This window comes from Oncorhynchus clarkii, chromosome 8 (assembly GCF_045791955.1).
Source record: "Oncorhynchus clarkii lewisi isolate Uvic-CL-2024 chromosome 8, UVic_Ocla_1.0, whole genome shotgun sequence".
NCBI lineage: Eukaryota > Metazoa > Chordata > Actinopteri > Salmoniformes > Salmonidae > Oncorhynchus > Oncorhynchus clarkii.
Genome location: NC_092154.1, coordinates 11,627,918 through 11,650,296, shown reverse-complemented (window position 1 = coordinate 11,650,296; position 22,379 = coordinate 11,627,918). Strand labels below are relative to the sequence as shown.

General features: G+C 44.2%; 2 protein-coding genes across 2 annotated transcripts; both read right to left on the bottom strand.

Moving 5' to 3' along the window:
• Positions 1-825: 825 nt before the first annotated feature.
• On the bottom strand, positions 826-4,223 carry LOC139414947 (enhancer of rudimentary homolog). Its single transcript, XM_071162602.1, has 4 exons — positions 3,671-4,223; positions 3,061-3,148; positions 2,550-2,670; positions 826-1,808 (listed from the first exon to the last, which is right to left on the bottom strand). Exons 1-4 carry the CDS (start codon positions 3,671-3,673, stop codon positions 1,706-1,708), a joined length of 315 nt encoding a protein of 104 aa, XP_071018703.1. The 5' UTR covers positions 3,674-4,223; the 3' UTR covers positions 826-1,705.
• Positions 4,224-4,418: 195 nt separating this feature from the next.
• On the bottom strand, positions 4,419-21,828 carry LOC139414945 (papilin-like). The gene is made up of 13 exons (XM_071162598.1): positions 21,753-21,828; positions 21,600-21,662; positions 17,054-17,163; positions 16,310-16,370; positions 16,060-16,162; positions 15,828-15,958; positions 14,514-14,822; positions 11,643-11,819; positions 11,178-11,328; positions 10,946-11,020; positions 6,751-6,898; positions 5,235-5,313; positions 4,419-4,890 (listed from the first exon to the last, which is right to left on the bottom strand). Exons 2-13 carry the CDS (start codon positions 21,654-21,656, stop codon positions 4,591-4,593), a joined length of 1,701 nt encoding a protein of 566 aa, XP_071018699.1. The 5' UTR covers positions 21,657-21,662; positions 21,753-21,828; the 3' UTR covers positions 4,419-4,590.
• Between the last annotated feature and the right edge of the window lie 551 nt (positions 21,829-22,379).

Below are 22,379 nucleotides of genomic sequence, written 5' to 3'. Positions count from 1 at the left end.
GCATTTCACAGTAAAGTCTACACCTATTGTATTTGGTGCATGTGACAAATACATTTAACTTGTTGCTCTGTCCTGCAAGCATACGCTATATTAGAATGAATGAAATGTGGACTGGTGATTTATAGTTACGTGATATTACATGCCCCACGTACCTTCAAAACGAGTCAGCATTAATCACTTATTCGAAAATCACTGTTTCTATCATTTGTTCGCAATAAAGTTTTACCAAAATATAAATCCACCACTGTTGAAAGGATAAAAACTTTCATTTTTATGTCTCTATATATTCCTTTTCCAGTACACGTCACATTTGCGACATTGCTTTTGTTAAATAAACCTGAGTCAATGGAAACCTGCCTAGTTTTAGTGGCAGGCTTCTGTTAGGCTGCAGCTGGGTGCATATCTAGCAGCCCGCCACATTTTAAAGCAACAGTACACAGGTTTCAAAACGTAAGACAAGAGCCTCTCAGCATCACTTGGTGCAAAATATGAAGATATATGCAGCTAATGACAAGGAATCATAACTACTACACGTGCACAGTAATATTAAATTATTTGGAAGAATCTTTTCAGATTCAGGTCTCCCTAGAGAATGTCATGTTTCATCCTCTGGTAATTTACCAAATGTTTCTATCTAAACAATTCAATCCATGTGTGAATCTTCATTACACCAAAGATGAGCTATATATTGATAATCTTTACATAAAGATTTGCCTCTTCCGCTCTGCCTGTTCACATGTTCTCTGTATAAAAGCATAGATGCAGTCTGTACCATGAGTAGTGTATTGATATGCTTTCAGTAAAAAAGACACTCCAAATCAAATCTGAAAACAATAGTTAATTTCCTGTATTCAGAGAAAATAACAAAATGAACATGAAATCAGATGTCAGGCAAATACATTTACAAAAACAGACAGGTTTAAAATGAGAATGACAGTAAGAGGTGCAAATATGGAAATTAATCTACTGACACTAATATCACACTAAATCAAAAATCAACATTTTAATTTCATTTTTTTAAATGAACAAATCACACCCTTAGTGGCATGTTACAATTCAATTCTCCCTTAAAATGTATAAAAACAAAGCAAGTCGTCACTCATATCCATCTTCCTTGAACAGAAAGGAAAACAATTGCTGAAAGAAAAGCAGAACTTAAATAGTTGTCCTGTTTTTAGCTCGTTTTTCTTCTGTTCAATAGATCCATCTTCACCAAGCAACTAGCCCCTCCCACAAATAGACCCAAACAAATCACAGGCTTGTCTCCCAAGCCCCAACCCATAGATCACTGTCCCGTCACCCCACCCTCAGATCAGTCCCTGTTCGAATACCTTCAATATAGTTGTTTTCTCCCTTCCTTGGAGTACTCACTGATCTGGTTGGATTGGCGAAAGCAATAGGTTGATAACCTTGCTCGCATCTATCCAATCACTTCTAGATCTGTGATTCTCAAGGAAGGGAGGCTGTTTTGTGTGTACTCGAACAGGGCCACTGTCCCCCTCCCTTCATACAGCCCAGTAATAACCCAGACCAATAAAACCAAGGTCCACCCCTACACCCATCTGATGAAGTTGCCCCCCATGCACTGTTCCAGAATCAGGGTTTTTACCTCCTAGTGGTTTGGGTTCTGACCGTGGTAGAGAAAACTGACCCTAGATCTGTGCAATGGGGGCAACCTCTTGGCTACCCCCCTTCCTGCCTGCCTTTACTTCCCAGCTTGTTGGGCCTGACGCCGCAGGAGCACGTAAATCTTCTCCTTGATCCAGTCTTTGTTGTACGGCTGGTACGTCTGAGTGTCCGCACGGTACCTGAATGAAGAGCAGGAGGTTAGTATTCATTAGCCACCAAACAGAATAAAAACAGACAAACCGGGAGGAAATACATCAACATTTCCAACAAGAACCCCTCTTTTTTCCAAAACATTTTTTAAATTTAAGTAGGCAAGTCAGTTAAGAATTTGTTCTTATTTACAATGACGGCCTACTGCCTTGTTCAGGGGCAGAACCACCGATTTTTATTCTAGGATTCGATCCAGCAACCTTTGGGTTACTGGCCCAATGCTCTAACCACTAGGCTACCTGCTACTCCCAAAATAAGACCCAGGAGAGACATGTCATGAACATAAGATTGTTCTCCCACGACATTAAGCCTTGTGCTCAATTGGTACAGGTAGAATTTATTTCCCGGGGTCAAATAGCCTACCAGACCTAATTACCCGGGGGAAAAACAGAAGACAATTCTTAGTCGCAATCCAAAATGGAACCCTAGTCCCCTAAAACCTTGGCAGAGCTGTGAAATGACAGGATAGACCAGGGTGGTATTCACTAGGAATGGAAGCAAACAAGACAAAACGATGAGGGACTACCTGAACTTGTCCAATAAGAAAACATTGTTTGTTTGTTTCCCCCCCCCCCCATTGCATAACATTTCGCTACGGTGTCAACTAACAAATACAACCATACCTAATAATAATAGCACCTCTGGAATGCAAGGTGTATTTATTGCTAAACCATTGGGCTCTAACGGTGAGGTTGCACAGTACTACTTACACTAGACAGCTGAGGTCTGCCAAGTCATCAATGAAGTCAAACAGCTGGCTGATGTCATAGGTGATGGAGGGACTGTTGGGATTCATCCTCTTCAGGTGCTCTTCGTACATTTTACACACACCTGGATCAGGAGGGACACAGTGATACATAGAACGAGGCTACACGTGAAAATACTTCTGAGTTCAGGACAAAACAAACCGTGCTGACCAACAGTCAAAAGCAGAATGTCACCATGTAGAATTGTCTAGATATTAACAGTAAGCGATGGCCAATGTTCTGGTCAGAGGCAATAGGACGGCCAACCGCTTCTTTTAACCATTCGTTGGCACAGTGTGTTCTTTATGTGGGGCCTACACCGGGGGTCGTGTTCAGTAGAGCACACCGTAGCAAAACGTTTTGAATCTGAACATGAAAATCTGTCTTCTTATTGGGGGGGGGGGGTATCCCTACTGGGAACAACCACTTCAGAGACCCAAACAGCACCACTCAGTGTCTGTAGACTGATTCTCACCTTCCATGCATTCGTTGACTGACTCGTAGTCGGCATATGTTCGCCCCTCTGGTCTCTTAGTTGGCTGGACAAGCAGAATGGTGTGTGACTGTAAAGAAGAGAAAAACACTGTCGGTTTTTTACATATGTAAGTATGTATTTGGCCTATACTGTAACAACCAAAACACACCGACCATGACGTTGTCTTCCACAATTGCATCAAGTAAATGTTGTTACACATTTTACCACTGCTCAAATGGTATTTTATTATACAGACAAAGTTACAATTAATCCAATAAGAATAGAGCAGATGGAATTTGGTCTGACGAAACTCATAACAGTTCCTAACGGATCAGCTTTGCTTACTGTCTCGATAACGCATATAGTTGCTATTGTTGTATGATACGCATCAACATCCGCGAAGCTTGCTAACATTAGTGTAAATGACTGCATTTGGCTCATTAGGCAAATGTGTATCTAGCTAGTAAAGTTGCGAGCTCCTGCCAGAGCCCTGTAGCTCGGGCTAGCCAGCTAGCCACAGTTTTAGCTAACTAGCTCAGCAAGAGTCGAATGATTGGATAATGTAGTTCAGATTATTTTTGCTCTTCGTACAGTGCAAAATCACACTTACCATGTTTGTGTTGGAGTCCGATTATACTTTTAAAGCTAGACTTACAGATTCAGCGTTTAAATGGCTGTTATATTGCTCTGCTAGCCCCGTGAAATGTAGCTGTATGGAAAGAAATTGCGAGAAAGGAAGTAGTGATGGTTCGTTCGGGAACGGCTCCTTTGAACGGATATTTTTTTGCTGAACGTCGGGAACCGAATCGCAGTGGTGAAAGAGCCGTACGTTTGACTCCCTGGCTTGCGTACTGCTACAAATGCTTTTGGAGCACACAAGTAATTTTTCTAAAGAGAGGAATTCCTCACTGCAGAAACAATAAATAGTGGTGAGAGCGCGTCAATCTGGTCCACGCAGATTTATTCATTGAGTAAAAAAAATATATATAAAATACTTTGCTCGGGTACAAATGTATTTGAACGCACATTCCACAATCTGACAACCTTTTGCTTTACATGGTTCTAGGTCGATTTTTAAGCATTTTGAACGAAGAGCCGTTTTGGAGCCAAATAGGCCAGCTCTTTTACGTGAAAGGAGCCAAGTTGGCTGCTCACCGAAAAGACTCCGAATGGCCATCACTAAAAAGTGGAGAAAATGTCTATCTATTTCAAAGTAAAAGCACCTATTCAAAATAAAAGTCTCCATTTACTACGTGATATTTATAACGCCAGTGATAAACGGGGGCCACTCTTCAAGTGTAAAAAAGTAAATAAAAATATATTATGACACAAGAAGAAGGATAACATGATACAACAGATTTGTTCAGTTCAGTTTATTGATATTAACAATGACAGAAAGCACAGGGAAATGTTGCAGGTCAGATTTTGGAAGACATTTGTTCACATATGAAGTAATATATGGAAAACTTCATATCTTTCCTTTCCTCTGTACGGTGCTTGTATGACTGAAACACATTCATCCTGTGTCTCTTAAGACCGGGCGCGGTATGCACTCGCCCTCGCCCTCGCGCCCACCCTTACTCTCATGCCAGACCGTGCGGGTGGTGATGCCTGTCGTGGTGTCACGACGGCGCCGCCACACTCCCTCTGGCAAACGTCCCTGGACACAAAATTGTTGGCGTTGCCATGGCAACCGCCATACCAGAACTGGGTGCAGCTGCCAGTGGCTGAGTTGTAGTAGAAGCGGGATGTCCAGTTGGCACAGGATCCATCGTCACGTGACAGGGAGCACATATGGCCGGACTGAGCATAAGCTGGGGCAGAGTGGTCCTGCAGAGAGAGAGAGAGAAAGTCAGACACACGCACACACAGAGAGACATATATATACAGAAAGACAGGCAGACAGACGGTATGACATATATATATTTTTAACCTTTATTTAATTAGGCAAGTCAGTTTAAGTACAAATTCTTATTTACAATGACGGCCTACACCGGCCAAACCCATGACGACGCTGGGCCCATTGTGCACCGCCCTATGGGACTCCCAATCACGGACGGTTGTGATACAGCCAGGATTTGAACCAGGGTGTCTGTAGTGATGCCTCTAGCACTGAGATACAGTTTCTTAGACCGCTGTGCCACTCTGGTATAATGGGTGGTAGCAGCTCTTACCGCACGTGGTTGGTAATCAGCACATCCTGCCCTTCCATGACCCTGAGCAGTAGTCACCCCATCCAGACAGCAGCCGTACCTGACAACCAGACACACACACAGGTAAGATATAGAAAACAAACCATACCAGGTAGCTGGTATAGACAGGCACACACAAAGACAGGTGAGACAGAAACACGGACGGCATCCATGTAGGCCAGGGCTGCCCAACCCTCTTCCTGTTGGTTTTCAGTCCAACCCTCTTCCTGTTGGTTTTCAGTCCAACCCTCTTCCTGTTGGTTTTCAGTCCAACAATCTTCCTGTAGGCTTTCAGTCCAACCCTCTTCCTGTTGGTTTTCAGTCCAAACCTCTTCCTGTTGGTTTTCAGTCCAAACCTCTTCCTGTTGGTTTTCAGCCCAACCGTCTTCCTGGAGATCTACTGTCCTGTGGGTTTTCAGTCCAACCCTCTTCCTGTTGGTTTTCAGTCCAACCCTCTTCCTGTAGGCTTTCAGTCCAACCCTCTTCCTGTAGGCTTTCAGTCCAACCCTCTTCCTGGAGATCTACTGTCCTGTGGGTTTTCAGTCCAACCCTCCTCCTGGAGACCTACTGTCCTGTAGGTTTTTAGTCCAACCCTCTTCCTGGAGACCTACTGTCCTGTAGGTTTTCAGTCCAATCCTCTTCCTGGAGATCTACTGTCCTGTAGGTTTTCAGTCCAACACTCTTCCTGGAGATCTACTGTCCTGTGGGTTTTCAGTCCAACCCTCTTCCTGGAGATCTACTGTCCTGTAGGTTTTCAGTCCAACACTCTTCCTGGAGATCTACTGTCCTGTGGGTTTTCAGTCCAACCCTCTTCCTGGAGACCTACTGTCCTGTAGGTTTTCAGTCCAACACTCTTCCTGGAGACCTACTGTCCTGTAGGTTTTCAGTCCAACCCTCTTCCTGGAGACCTACTGTCCTGTAGGTTTTCAGTCCAACACTCTTCCTGGAGATCTACTGTCCTGTAGGTTTTCGGTCCAACACTCTTCCTGGAGACCTACTGTCCTGTAGGTTTTCAGTCCAACCCTCTTCCTGGAGACCTACTGTCCTGTAGGTTTTCAGTCCAACACTCTTCCTGGAGATCTACTGTCCTGTAGGTTTTCGGGTCCAACCGTAATTTAGCGTATCTGATTCAGCTAGTTAACGTCTTGTGGAGCAGCTAATTAGTAGAATCAGGTGTGTTAAATTAGGGTTGGAATGAAAACCAACAGGACAGTAGATCTCGAGGATAAGGGTTGGACTGAACACCGACAGGATGGTAGATCTCCAGGATGAGGGTTGGACTGAAAACCCACTGGACAGTAGGTCTCCAGGAAGAGGGTTGGGCAGCCCTAATATAGGCCATCGAGTTGAAAGTCACTAGTTGGACTACAAGTAAACATACCTTTTTGTCACAATCAACATCTTTGTACCATGTGTGTTCAACACAACGCTATCTCTATCTGAACGTTTTGTAATGTTCTGTAACGTTGTGCCGTACTGAACAGACCCAAAGTCTTACCGGGTGCGTTCACAGTCATCTGTGGGACAGCCCTCTCCTCTATGCCCACCAGCGGATGTGTGGCCGTCCGGGCAGCAGCCATAGTATGACTGGGCACAGTGGGGACCAACCACGTTGGTGGAGTAAGGGTCATACACTGTGTTAGTGGCTAAAGAGAGCAAACACACATAAGGTCACATGTTTACATAATGTATAAAAATAGCCTCTCCTTAATGAGAGTGGCTTACCAAGGCAAACTTCCAAAAGGACTCATTCAAGATAAAAGGAGTTGGAGCGCTCCACAAAGAAAGGCAGAGATTTGGGGGGTTTTCACTCTGAGGAAGACGTTAACTTGATATTGAAACGTCAGTCGTCTGTTCGCATCCTGTACAATGGATTAAAATGAGCAAAAAATAAATACATCTCTGCCTTTTCTTTGTGGAGTGCCACAACTCCTTTTCACCTCAAATTAGCCCTTTTGGAAGTTTTTCTTTGTAAGCCCTTCTCGTGATTTTTGTCATTGTTGTTGATCAACCCTCCTTTCCTTTGTTTGGTGAGGCACGAAGGCCCACCTGAACTCTATATTATACTTGAAGTGCATATACAAAGTAAACACCCACGCGGATAACAATGAGCATGTTGAGAATATTTAGAACTGGGTGTGTTTATTTTTTGCTTTCGTATATTTAGTATGTTTAGCTAGACAGTATATTTAGTCGTGGTAGGTATGTTTAGCTAGACAGTATATTTAGTCGTGGTAGGTATGTTTAGCTATATAGTATATTTAGTAGTGGTAGGTATGTTTAGCTAGACAGTATATTTAGTAGTGGTAGGTATGTTTAACTAGACAGTATATTTAGTAGTGGTAGGTATGTTTGGCTAGACAGTATATTTAGTCGTGGTCGGTATGTTTAGCTAGACAGTATATTTAGTCGTGGTAGGTATGTTTAGCTAGACAGTATATTTAGTAGTGGTAGGTAGGTTTAGCTAGACAGTATATTTAGTAGTGGTAGGTATGTTTGGCTAGACAGTATATTTAGTCGTGGTAGGTATGTTTAGCTATACAGTATATTTAGTAGTGGTAGGTATGTTTAGCTATACAGTATATTTAGTAGTGGTAGGTATGTTTAGCTAGACAGTATATTTAGTAGTGGTAGGTATGTTTAGCTAGACAGTATATTTAGTAGTGGTAGGTATGTTTAGCTAGACAGTATAATTAGTAGTGGTAGGTATGTTTAGCTAGACAGTATATTTAGTCGTGGTCGGTATGTTTAGCTAGACAGTATATTTAGTCGTGGTAGGTATGTTTAGCTAGACAGTATATTTAGTAGTGGTAGGTAGGTTTAGCAAGACAGTATATTTAGTAGTGGTAGGTATGTTTGGCTAGACAGTATATTTAGTCGTGGTAGGTATGTTTAGCTATACAGTATATTTAGTCATGGTAGGTATGTTTAGCTAGACAGTATATTTAGTCATGGTAGGTATGTTTAGCTAGACAGTATATTTAGTCGTGGTAGGTATGTTTAGCTAGACAGTATATTTAGTAGTGGTAGGTATGTTTAGCTAGACAGTATATTTAGTAGTGGTAGGTATGTTTAGCTAGACAGTATATTTAGTAGTGGTAGGTATGTTTAGCTAGACAGTATATTTAGTAGTGGTAGGTATGTTTAGCTAGACAGTATATTTAGTAGTGGTAGGTAAGTTTAGCTTGACAGTATACAGTGAGGGAAAAAAGTATTTGATGCCCTGCTGATTTTGTACGTTTGCCCACTGACAAAGAAATGATCAGTCTATAATTTTAATGGTAGGGTTATTTGAACAGTGAGAGACAGAATAACAAGAAACATTTCAGAAAAACGCAGGTCAAAAATGTTATAATTTGATTTGCATTATAATGAGGGAAATAAGTATTTGACCCCCTCTCAATCAGAAAGATTTCTGGCTCCCAGGTGTCTTTTATGCATGTAACGAGCTGAGATTAGGAGCACACTCTTAAAGGGAGTGCTCCTGATCTCAGTTTGTTACCTGTATAAAAGACACCTGTCCACAGAAGCAATCAATCAATCAGATTCCAAACTCTCCACCATGGCCAAGACCAAAGAGCTCTCCAAGGATGTCAGGGACAAGATGTAGACCTACACAAGGCTGGAATGGGCTACAAGACCATCGCCAAGCAGCTTGGTGAGAAGGTGACAACAGTTGGTGCCATTATTTGCAAATGGAAGAAACACAAAAGAACTGTCAATCTCCCTCGGCCTGGGGCTCCATGCAAGATCTCACCACGTGGAGTTGCAATTATCATGAGAATGGTGAGGAATCAGCCCAGAACTACACGGGAGGATCTTGTCAATGATCTCAAGGCAGCTGGGACCATAGTCACCAAGAAAACAATTGGTAACACACTACGCCGTGAAGGACTGAAATCCTGCAGTGCCCGCAAGGTCCCCCTGCTCAAGAAAGCACATATACATGGCAGTCTGATGTTTGCCAATGAACATCTGAATGATTCAGAGGACAACTGGGTGAAAGTGTTGTGGTCAGATGAGACCAAAATGGAGCTCTTTGGCATCAACTCAACTCGCCGTGTTTGGAGGAGGTGGACAACAGGACAGGACAACTTCACCGCATCAAAGGGACGATGGACGGGGCCATGTACCGTCAAATCTTGGGTGAGAACCTCCTTCCCTCAGCCAGGGCATAGAAAATGGGTCGTGGATGGTTATTCCAGCATGACAATGACCCAAAACACACGGCCAAGGCAACAAAGGAGTGGCTCAAGAAGAAGTACATTAAGGTCTTGGAGTGGCCTAGCCAGTCTCCAGACCTTAATCCCATAGAACATCTGTGGAGGGAGCTGAAGGTTCGAGTTGCCAAACGTCAGCCTCAAAACCTTAATGACTTGGAGAAGATCTGCAAAGAGGAGTGGGACAAAATCCCTCCTGAGATGTGTGCAAACCTGGTGGCCAACTACAAGAAATGTCTGACCTCTGTGATTGCCAACAAGGGTTTTGTCACCAAGTACTAAGTCATGTTTTGCAGAGGGGTCAAATACTTATTTCCCCCATTAAAATGCAAATCAATTTATAACATTTTTGACATGCGTTTTTCTGGATTTTTTTGTTATTCTGTCTCTCACTGTTCAAATAAACCTACCATTAAAATTATAGACTGATCATTTCTTTGTCAGTGGGCAAATGTACAAAATCAGCAGGGGATCAAATACTTTTTTCCCTCACTGTATTTAGTAGTGGTAGGTATGTTTAGCTAGACAGTATATTTAGTAGTGGTAGGTATGTTTAGCTAGACAGTATATTTAGTAGTGGTAGGTATGTTTAGCTAGACAGTATATTTTTTAGATATAGGCCTACCAGTTTGGCAAGTGGAACCTGTATTGTATATATGTAGCTATGATTTTATGATGGATTACAACACTGCCTAGACTGCTCAAATTCAACTCTGGAACTTAAAGCTAGTTCCTGGACTGGTTCAGACCTGGGACACCAGGTGGGTACAATTAGTTATCAGGTAGAAGAGAAACCCAGCAGGATCCAGACCTCGTAGGGTCAGAGTTGGATACCTTTGGTCTAGACAGGGAGGATTGGGACATACAGTATGTACCATAAGAGAAGTGTGTTTTAGCACCACTACCACCACCACCACAGGAGGTTGGTGTCACCTTAATGTGGGAGGACGGGCTCGTGTTAATGGCTGGAGTGGAATAGGTGGAATGGTATCAAATACATGAAACCTATGGTTTTCCAGGTGTTTGATGCCATTCCATTTGTGCCATTCCAGACCTTATTATGAGCCGACCCTCCCCTCAGCAGCTTCAACTGAGCACCACCAATCAACTTACACCACTGTGCACACGCCAGTCGTTACTATGACAACTAGCATAGCTATGTCAGCAAATGACTGCTGTCTGAACATGCACAAATCCCATTTGGTCACTTGCAACTTGCTGATTGGACAGTCTGTAGAAAAAAACGGATTTGAAAAACAGAACTGTTTGGAACATTAAGGCTTGCAGGGAGAACAAGTCTTCAGAGAAGTGTGTTTTAAGATAGTCTCATAGTCAACTCTGATTTGTTAAAGTGAGAAATTAGTGAGAAATAAACGGTAAGCTATTTCTGTCTACTTGAATTATCCCAAGACAGTCTACGCATAAGGATGATTATAATTTCACACACAAACTGATACACACACACACACGTACCTGAAGGGTCATAAGGCACAAATCCTCTCAGAGTTCTATCATGTCCTCTTGGGTCATGGACACTTGGTACACCTACTGTATACAGAGAGAGACAAGGATGAACAGAAACAAACACACACACACACACACACACACACACACACACACACACACACACACACACACACACACACACACACACACACACACACACACACACACACACACACACACACACAGGGATTGGACTCACTCTGGGCTTCATGGCAGGCCTGGGTGTTACAGTGCTCCACAGTGGGGGGTCTGGGGTGGGGGGAACATCTGTCCTCCCCATGTGGGTTCTGTTCTATGTCCATACACACCACCCTTCTCTCACGCACCCCCCCACCACACTTCTTAGAGCACTATAGGGACAAGGAGAGGGACAGAGAAGGAGGGAGAGAGAGAGGGAGAGGACAATGAGAGAGAGCAGGATAGAAGGATAGAGAGGGACAGAGAAGGAGGGAGAGAGAGAGAGAGAGGGAGAGGACAGTGAGAGAGAACAGGATAGAGAGGGAGAGAGTGACAAAAAACAAAAAAAGTATGGAAAGATGAGAGGATACATAAGAGTGTACTGTAGTCTGTCAAAAGTATCTCACTCTCATTGTTTATGTATGTTGTTTAAAGTGCTTTGTAATGTATCATTTTGACCCAATAAGAAATAAAATCTCTCTCTCACCAGTCCGAAGTCATTGACATGCCAGCTGATGTGGGTATGGCAGGCTAGTTTGCGGCAGGCCTGGACTGTGGGTGGGCGTGCCAGACCGCTGCAGGCCTGCTCCCCAACGTGCTCTCCTCCAGCCCCCACACAGAACACCTCCCTGGTCTGCTGGCCATCACCACAGCTCACTGAGCACTGGACATTGGACACATCAATTAGGGAATTTAGCGGCAAAACAAAATCTGCAATCTGAAAATCATTCTGTGGCGACACTGTAGTTGGTTAGTACAGTAGTTTACAACTTGCTGGAGAAGTACAGTATATTGAACATGATTTTGCGTACCGACAGATACATCTTGATGACAGAGAGGTTTGGGAAACACTCTCCTAATCTACCCTCTGTTATACTGTTAACGTTGACTCTATACTGGCCATACTGGCCCCGGTACCCAGTACTCACCACACTGTAGCTACCCAGTACTCACTACACTATAGCTACCCGGTACCCAGTACCCACCACACTGTAGCTACCCAGTACCCACCACACTGTAGCTACCCAGTACCCAGTACTCACCACACTGTAGCTACCCAGTACTCACTACACTATAGCTACCCAGTACCCAGTACCCACCACACTGTAGCTACCCAGTACCCACCACACTGTAGCTACCCAGTACCCAGTACTCACCACACTGTAGCTACCCAGTACCCAGTACCCACCACACAGTAGCTACCCGGTACCCAGTACCCACCACACTGTAGCTACCCAGTACCCAGTACCCACCACACTGTAGCTACCCAGTTCCCAGTACTCACCACACTGTAGCTACCCAGTACCCACCACACTGTAGCTACCCATTACCCAGTACCCAGTACCCACCACACTGTAGCTACCCAGTACCCAATACCCAGAAATCCTTCTAGTGGTGTGGGGGCTGTGCTTTGGCAAAGTGGGTGGGGTTATATCCTTCCTGTTTGGCCCTGTCCGGGTATGTCCTCGGATGGGGCCACATTGTTTCCTGACCCCTCCTGTGTCAGCCTCCAGTATTTATGCTGCAGTAGTTTATGTGTCGGGGGGCTAGGGTCAGTTTGTTATATCTGGAGTACTTCTACTGTCCTATTCGGTGTCCTGTGTGAATTTAAGTGTGCTCTCTCTAATTCTCTCTTTCTCTCTTTCTTTCTCTCTCTCGGAGGACCTGAGCCCTAGGACCATGCCTCAGGACTACCTGACATGATGACTCCTTGCTGTCCCCAGTCCACCTGGCCGTGCTGCTGCTCCAGTTTCAACTGTTCTGCCTTATTATTATTGGACCATGCTGGTCATTTATGAACATTTGAACATCTTGGCCATGTTCTGTTATAATCTCCACCCGGCACAACCAGAAGAGGACTGGCCACATAGCCTGGTTCCTCTCTAGGTGTCTTCCTAGGTTCTGGCCTTTCTAGGGAGTTTTTCCTAGCCACCGTGCTTCTACACCTGCATTGCTTGCTGTTTGAGGTTTTAGGCTGGGTTTCTGTACAGCACTTTGAGATATCAGCTGATGTACAAAGGGCTATATAAATAAATTTGATTTGAAATTTGATACCCAGTATCCAGTACCCACCACACTGTAGCTACCCAGTACCCAGTACCCACCACACTGTAGCTACCCAGTATCCAGTACCCCCCACACTGTAGCTACCCAGTACCCACCACACTGTAGCTACCAAATACCCACCACACTGTAACTACCCAGTATCCAGTACCCCCCACACTGTAGCTACCCAGTACCCACCACACTGTAGCTAACCTGTACCCCCCACACTGTAGCTACCCAGTACCCACCACACTGTAGCTACCCAGTACCCACCACACTGTAGCTACCCAGTACCCAGTACCCCCACACTGTAGCTACCCAGTACCCAGTACTCACCACACTGTAGCTACCCAGTACCCACCACACTGTAGCTACCCAGTACCCACCACACTGTAGCTACCCAGTACCCAGTACTCACAACACTGTAGCTACCCAGTACCCACCACACTGTAGCTACCCAGTACCCAGTACCCACCACACTGTAGCTACCCAGTATCCAGTACCCACCACACTGTAGCTACCCAGTACCCACCACACTGTAGCTACCCAGTACCCAGTACTCACCACACTGTAGCTACCCAGTACCCAGTACCCCCCACACTGTAGCTACCCAGTACCCACCACACTGTAGCTACCCAGTACCCACCACACTGTAGCTACCCAGTACCCAGTACCCCCCACACTGTAGCTACCCAGTACCCACCACACTGTAGCTACCCAGTACCCAGTACCCACCACACTGTAGCTACCCAGTACCCACCACACTGTAGCTACCCAGTACCCACCACACTGTAGCTACCCAGTACCCAGTACCCACCAAACTATAGCTACCCAGTACCCAGTACCCCCAACACTGTAGCTACCCAGTACCCAGTACCCACCACACTGTAGCTACCCAGTACCCAGTACCCCCCACACTGTAGCTACCCAGTACCCACCACACTGCAGCTACCCAGTACCCAGTACCCCCAACACTGTAGCTACCCAGTACCCCCCACACTGTAGCTACCCAGTACCCACCACACTGTAGCTACCCAGTACCCACCACACTGTAGCTACCCAGTACCCAGTACCCCCCACACTGTAGCTACCCAGTACCCAGTACTCACCACACTGTAGCTACCCAGTACCCACCACACTGTAGCTACCCAGTACCCACCACACTGTAGCTACCCAGTACCCAGTACCCACCACACTGTAGCTACCCAGTACCCAGTGCCCCCAACACTGTAGCTACCCAGTACCCAGTACCCACCACACTGTAGCTACCCAGTACCCAGTACCCACCACACTGTAGCTACCCAGTACCCACCACACTGTAGCTGGAAACACTGTACTCGGCACACTGCTGCTGGTTGCAGGCCTGCTGGCTGGCCGGCCTGGGTAGTCCCTGGGAGTCGCAGTAAGAGTCATCCACCACGTGGGGCGCCGTCGAGTCCTGGACCATGCACTGTACACTGCGGTGCTGTGTGCCTCCGTTGCAGGGGGCTGAGCACTCGGACCAGGCGCTGTATGTGTAGGCGTACGTGAGGGACTCACGGTGGCGCAAGTTGGCGGCAGCAGCGGGAGGGGCCGGCGCCACGTCACGGTCCATGCCGAGGATCTCTTCGTTGATCACCGCCTAGGTATCAGATAACACAGATTAAGACAATATGAGTGTGTGTGTGTATGTGTGTGTGCATGCATATGTGTGTCTGTGAGTGTGTGTGTGTGTGTGCGTATGTATGTCTGTGAGTGTGTGTGTGTGTGTGTGTGTGTGTATGTATGTATGTCTGTGAGTGTTTCTGTCTGTCTGTCTGTCTGTCTGTCTGTCTGTCTGTCTGTCTGTCTGTCTGTCTGTCTGTGTGTGTGTGTGTGTGTGTGTGTGTGTGTGTGTGTGTGTGTCTGTGAGTGTGTGTGTGTGCATATGTATGTCTGTGTGTGTGTGTGTCTGTGTGTGTGTGTGTGTGTGTTTGTCTGTGTGTGTGTGTGTGTGTGTGTGTGTGTGTGTGTGTGTGTGTGTGTGTGTGTGTGTGTGTGTGTCTGTGTGTGTGTTTGTCTGTGTGTGTGTGTGTGTGTTTGTCTGTGTGTGTGTGTGTGTGTGTGTGTGTGTGTGTGTGTGTGTGTGTGCATGACATGTTGAACTATTAAATGTGAGTGTTTCTGTCTGTCTGTCTGTCTGTCTGTCTGTCTGTCTGTCTGTCTGTCTGTCTGTCTGTCTGTCTGTGTGTGTGTGTGTGTGTGTGTGTGTGTGTGTGTGTGTGTGTGTGTGTGTGTCTGTGTGTGTGTGTGTCTGTGTGTGTGTGTGTCTGTGAGTGTGTGTGTGTGCATATGTATGTCTGTGTGTGTGTGTGTCTGTGTGTGTGTGTGTGTGTGTTTGTCTGTGTGTGTGTGTGTGTGTGTGTGTGTGTGTGTGTGTGTGTGTGTGTGTGTGTGTGTGTGTGTGTGTGTGTGTGTGTGTCTGTGTGTGTGTTTGTCTGTGTGTGTGTGTGTGTGTTTGTCTGTGTGTGTGTGTGTGTGTGTGTGTGTGTGTGTGTGTGTGTGTGTGTGTGTGTGTGTGTGTGTGTGTGTGTGTGTGTGTGTGTGCATGACATGTTGAACTATTAAATGTGGAATGAAAAGAAGGATATAAGGTAAGTACTAATACCCTGCAGATGCCTGCGATACAGATGTCACTGCGCCCCACATAGCAGGGTGTCCCGTCCACCACGGCAGGCCTGTGTCTGTAGAAGAAGTTCTCTCCACGGGGGACGCAGTTCAGCTCACATGGGTTAGACGCTTCACAGGTAAACAGCAAACATTAGTCATTCTTCATGTATGTATAATGAGGATATGGGTAATAATCCACAGTTAGAATTTGCATGTCATTCCCATTGTACCTCCATGATAAGGCAGCCAGGTGTATCGTTTACTCTGGAAGTCCATCCTATTAAACTGGGCACACTGCTCCTCACGGATATCCCTGGAACCCACTGGACATGCCTGCATGGAGCAATTACAGACAATCTCATTCTGTTGGTGTTTTCATTGGGGGGGGAGTTGTGTGTGTGTGTGTGTGTGTGTGTGTGTGTGTGTGTGTGTGTGTGTGTGTGTGTGTGTGTGTGTGTGTGTGTGTGTGTGTGTGTGTACCTGCGTATTACAGGTGCGGTAAGATTTTGAAGATCCCACGCAGTTGTTTCCTCCGTCTGTCCTGCAAATCAAAGAGGAGAGTCAGAAAGACATACAATCCTCATACACACAGTCTCTCAACTCTCTCTTTCTCTGTCTCTTTCTTTTCTCTCGCTGTCTCTCTCTTTTCTCTCTCTCTCTCTCTCTCCCTCTCTCACACTCTCTCAACTCTCTTTCTCTGTCTCTCTTTTCTCTCTCTCTCTCTCTGCCTCTCTTTTCTCTCTCTCTCTCTCTGCCTCTCTTTTCTCTCTCTCTCTCTCTGCCTCTCTTTTCTCTCTCTCTCACACTCTCTCTTTCTCTGTCTCTCTTTCTTTCTGTCTCTCTCTTTTCTCTCTCTCTCTTTCTCTGCCTCTCTTTTCTCTCTCTCTCTCTCTGCCTCTCTTTTCTCTCTCTCTCTCTCTGCCTCTCTTTTCTCTCTCTCTCTCTGCCTCTCTTTTCTCTCTCTCTCACACTCTCTCTTTCTCTGTCTCTCTTTCTTTCTGTCTCTCTCTCTCTCTCTCTCTCTCTCTCTGCCTCTCTTTTCTCTCTCTCTCACACTCTCTCTTTCTCTGTCTCTCTTTCTTTCTGTCTCTCTCTTTTCTCTCTCTCTCTTTCTCTCTCCACCTCTCTCTCTCTCTCTCTCTCTCTCTCTCTCTCTCTCTCTCTCTCTCTCTCTCTCTCTCTCTCTCTCACACAAACACTCTCTCACATTCATTTTTTTTTTACCTTGCAGTAATACATTGCCTGGTCCTCATGGCTACTCCAGTACCACAGGGGCGGCTGCATGGCCCATAGGTTCCGTATTCCCCCCAGTAGTCATTGCTGGGCGCCGTTAGCTGGAACATAACAGCAGTGAGCACACCAAACGCCATAACCCGACAGTAAACACAGTACTCGTTAAGTATACACCAGAATAGCAAGTGGAAAACATCCTATCACCACAAACAATTACATATCATTACACAAACCTTTTACACACCAGTATGGTAACGATATAAAATCCCCACATTCCAGCTGTTTTTGTAAACAAAATATGACTGTGTGCCTTTAATGTGTAATGACATGAGTTGTGTTGTATTATTGGTGTTTTAAATACATGTTGGGGTATTCCGTAGTAGTATTAGATCATCATATGTATTTCCGGCTTGTTTTTGTTGTCTTCCCTTGAGGACCTCACGGAAAATCTGCTTTGTATAACATTGATATATAGTGAGCTCCAACAGTGTTGGGAAAGCGACACATGTATTGTTGTTTTGGCTCTGTACTCCATCACTTTGGATTTTAAATGTTACAATGATCATGAGGTTAAAGTACGGATAGTCAGCTTTAATTTGAGGGTATTTTCATCCATATCAGGTGAACTGTTTTAAATTACAGCACTTTTTGAACACAGTTCCCCCATTTTAGGGGACCAAAAGTATTGGAAAAAAAACCCTTATATGTGTATTTAAGTATACTGAACAAAGATATAAACCAACATGCAATAATTTCAACGATTTTACTGATTTACACAGTTCATATGAGGAAATCAGTCAATTGAAATAAATTCATTAGGCCGTAACCTATGGATTTCACATGACTGGGCAGGGGCACAGCCATGGGTTGTCCAGGCCCAGCCAATCAGAGTCTTTCCCCACAAAAGGGCTTTATAACAGACAGAAATACTCCTCAGTTTCATCAGCTGTCTGGGTGGCTGTTCTCAGACGATCCCGTAAGTGAAGAAGCTGTGGTTACACGTGGTCCTGGGCTGGCGTGGTTACACGTGGTTTGCGGTTGTGAGGCCAGCTGGACGTACTGCCAAATTCTCCAAACGACGTTGGAGGTTGGACATTCTTGCAGTCACTATGCTAATTGCACGATCTCTGAAAACCTGAGACATATGTGGCATTGTTGTTGTGTGACAAAACTGCACATTTTATAGTGGCCTTTTATTGTCCCCAGCACAAGGTGCGCCTGTGTAATGATCATGTTGTTTAATCAGCTTCTTGATATGCCACACTTGTCAGGTAGATGGATTATCTTGGCAAAGGGGAAATGCTCGCTAACAGGGATGTAAACAAATTTGTAAATTTGTGCACAACATTTCTGGAAAACATGGAACATTTCTGGGATCTTTTATTTCAGCACATGAAACCAACACTTTATATTTTGTATTTATATTTTTGTTCAGTATAGTTAAATGTTAAGTGTTTGTTCCCATATTCCTAGCACACAATGATTACATCAAGCTTATGGTTTAGCTTGTGACTACAAACTTGTTGAATGCATTTGCTGTTTGTTTTGGTTGTGTTCTGGATCATTTTGTGCCCAATAGAAATGAATGGTGAATAATGTATTGTGTCATTTTGGGGTCACTTTTATTGTAAATAAGAACAGAATATGTTTCTAAACACTTCTACGTTATTGTGGATGCTACCTTGATTACATATTAGCCTTAAACGTATTGAGAATAATGATGAGTGAGAAAGTTACAGAAGCACAAATATCATACCCCCAAGACATGCTAACCTCTCACCATCAAATCAAATGAAGTCAAGCTTTATTCATACATCAACCCAATGTGCTTTACAGGAAAAAAATATTTTAAAAAACAATGAAAATAAAGCTGAAATAATTTACTACACAAAAAACACGAGATAAAAAACAAAAGAATGACAAACTGAACTAAAAAGCACCCTGAGGAAAAGCAAATCTAAAAATGTGTTTTAATGTTCACAGTTTCAGCCCCCCTCAGGTTCTCTGGCAGGCTATTCCAGAGGCTGGGGGCATAATAACTAAAGGCTGTCTCTCCATGCCTCTTGGTCCCCCTCAGGTTCTCTGGCAGGCTATTCCAGAGGCTGGGGGCATAGTAACTAAAGGCTGTCTCTCCATGCCTCTTGGTCCCCCTCAGGTTCTCTGGCAGGCTATTCCAGAGGCTGGGGGCATAGTAACTAAAGGCTGTCTCTCCATGCCTCTTGGTCCCCCTCAGGTTCTCTGGCAGGCTATTCCAGAGGCTGGGGGCATAATAACTAAAGGCTGTCTCTCCATGCCTCTTGGTCCCCCTCAGGTTCTCTGGCAGGCTATTCCAGAGGCTGGGGGCATAGTAACTAAAGGCTGCCTCTCCATGCCTCTTGGTCCAAGGCATTTGGATAGTTTAAAAAGGCCAGTTCCGGAGGACCTAAGGGACCTACTGGGAACATAACTTAAAAAGTATGTCTAACATGTATTGTGGTGCACAATCCTGGATGGATTTAAAAACCAATAGAATAATCTTAAAATGAATTCTAAAGGCAGCCAGTGCAGAGACCTTAAAACCAGTGCGCTCAGTCTGGTCTCGGTCACTACCCATGCTGCAGCATTCTGTATGTTTTACAGTACAGAGACCTTAAAACCAGTGGTGTGTGCGCTCAGTCTGGTCTCGGTCACTGTTTGTTTTACAGTTGACAAATTACTTTCTTGGGTAGACCAGACAGAAAAGCATTATAATAGTCAAGCCTGCTTGTAGTAAAAGCATGGATGAATCTCTCTGTATCAGCCTGAGAGCGAAACAGCCACACCTTGGCAATGTTCCTCAGGTGGTAAAAAAGTATTTTGGTCATATTTCTAATGTGTGATTCGAAATGGAGTTCAGAATCTAAAATAACACCTAGGTTTTTTAGTTAGTTTTTGATCTTTTATTGCCTGTGAATTAACATTTGTGGCCAGATTCTCTCTCTGTGCTTTGGCTCCAGCAATAATTACCTTGTCTTGATTTAGCTATAGGAAGTTGTCAGCCATCCAAGTATTTAAATCCCTAATAATTTATCCATGGAGCTAAAAATCCTCTGGTGACACAGAAATGTAAAGTTGTGTATTATCTGCTTAGCAGGGAAAATCAATGCTGTGCTTTCTGATAACGCTGCCAAGGGGTAACACATATAAACTGAACAGTATCGAGTCCAAAATGTGACAAAAATAAAACTCTTGACCGGTTAAATAGGTCCTAAACCAATTTCGAACTGGACCGGAGAGACCAACCCACCTCTCCAGTCTGTCCAGAAGCACAGCATGGTCCCCAGTGTTGAATGGAGCACTTACATCTAAGAGTACAAGGACAGACAGGTGTTTGGCATCTGTGTTGACTCTAAGATCATGTAACACTGTAAATAAGGCTGTTTCTATGCTGTGGTGTGTAGGAAACCTGATTGGATTTTATTTTAAATACGGTTGGCACTTAAAAAATACTTTAGCTCATTGAACACTCATTTCTCCAGAATTTTGCTTAAGAAGGGAAGGTTGGAGGTTGGCTGAAATTTGCTAAGAGCTGAAGAATCTAGATTACTTTCTTCCGAAGGGGTTTCACCATAGCAGTTTTAAGTGCAGTGGGGAAAACGCCTGTAACAATAGCTTGTATTTTTCAGATGTGCAATTCAAAACAGTTTTGAAGAAGGTGGTGGGGATAGGATCGAGAAGGCAGGTAGAAGACTTAAGTCGTGATATCACTTTCCTGAGCATGTCTGTGTCAGCCAGGGAAAATAAATCCATAGTGCATTTGCGTGCTAGGTTAGAGGACATATCATCAAACTTCTCGCCAGATCTTGACTGATACCCAGCCTAATGTTGGTTATTTTATCTCTGAAATATGCCACAAACTCCACAAAATGTGGAGGAAAGTTCACATAGGTCTGCGGGGGTAGGATTTATCAGGCCATCAATGGTTGAGAAGAACACTCTCTAATTAAACTGATTATTAGTGATCCAAGTTAGAAAATGAGCCCGTCTGGCATTTCTAGTTGCCTTGTTATATATGCCAATTTGCTCTCTCAGAATATCATAATGGACCTGTAACTTTGACTTTCTCCACTTTTTCTCTGCCTTTCTGCAACTTCTCTTTAATTGATTAGTTTCATCACTCATCCAAGAGCCTCTCCGTTTGGCTGTGGCCCTTTTCAACTTTACTGGAGCCATGGCATCAAAGGTTGCCCATATTTTGCTATTAAAGTTATCAACTAAATCATCACAAGAGGAAGGCAGAATAGGTGGTGGAGTATCGGTCAGACACTCAATAAAATCTGTAGCAACTTCAGAGGTAAGAGAGCGTTTCTTAATAATGTGTTCAGTGTTACCCTGTGCTATGGGCAACAGGGTAGTAATTTTTAAAAATCAAAAATCAAATACAATACCAAGGGATGTTAGTATTTTGGGGGGGGGGGGGTATTGTATTGGTGAGTCTGTAACTTTCTCACTCATCATTATTCCCCTGTATGTTTTTTTAAACCCAAGCAACACATCAAATGAAATAAGTAGCACTCACAGAAAGTGATGGTACAGCCAGTAACTGCAGAGGAACCAGGACCAGTAGGATGTTCATGTTGACCTGCAGAGGATAGGAAAAATACAAAGGTGCCTAAACATTTGCAAAAATGTCCAAAATACTATAGAATATATGATCATCATTCAATCGTACCTTTACAAGATCTCTGTAGTTCAAATCCACTCCTCTTGCTCAGAATCCCAGAAGGATGTGCACTCGCCCAGGAAACAAGAAGCCGACTGACACTCAGTTATCAGCCCTCTTAACTTCCCAGCTCTCAGAGCTGTTAGCTATATATAGTACAGGTGTCCGGTTACAAGTAACTCCTTGCATGATTTTTTATTTTATTTTTTTAATTCAATTCACTTTGTTCCTTTCCACTTGGATTTCCCCCATCACTTTGGTTTTTCATATTTTTTGTTGTTGCTTTTTATCAGGATACATACCTATTTTGGGGTAAAACTTTTCTTCTGTTCATTCTGGCAAACTATGATATTCAACTCTGTCTGAAGTGACATCCAGGCCAATAATGTGTTGGTATGTTATTGTGTACAGTATTTGATACATCAACCTCGTTTCACACAGATGTTGACATATTGTAAGGCAGGGCAGAGCAGCACACCGTAAAGGAAAACAATAACACAAAATGTACCTTCAATTTTACAGTGAAGAAATGACCTCTGATTTACTTTAAGAATTGTTAAAACAGTCATTACACAATAATAAGTTAGGAATTACAACACTAAATTACTCTTTCTCTAGGAATCAGTCTATCAAGCA

Excerpts from the sequence above, each read along its gene's own strand:
- LOC139414945 (XM_071162598.1), bottom strand. The coding sequence starts at position 21,656 with ATGAACATCCTACTGGTCCTGGTTCCTCTGCAGTTACTGGCTGTACCA. Across the intron at positions 6,899-10,945 it reads TGTGCCTTATGACCCTTCAG|CCACTAACACAGTGTATGAC; the intron begins GTACGTGTGTGT and ends TGCTCTCTTTAG. Across the intron at positions 4,891-5,234 it reads CTGATTACCAACCACGTGCG|GACCACTCTGCCCCAGCTTA; the intron begins GTAAGAGCTGCT and ends CTCTCTCTGCAG.
- LOC139414947 (XM_071162602.1), bottom strand. Across the intron at positions 2,671-3,060 it reads AGTCAACGAATGCATGGAAG|GTGTGTGTAAAATGTACGAA; the intron begins GTGAGAATCAGT and ends CTCCTGATCCAG. Across the intron at positions 1,809-2,549 it reads GCAGACCTCAGCTGTCTAGT|GTACCGTGCGGACACTCAGA; the intron begins GTAAGTAGTACT and ends CTCTTCATTCAG.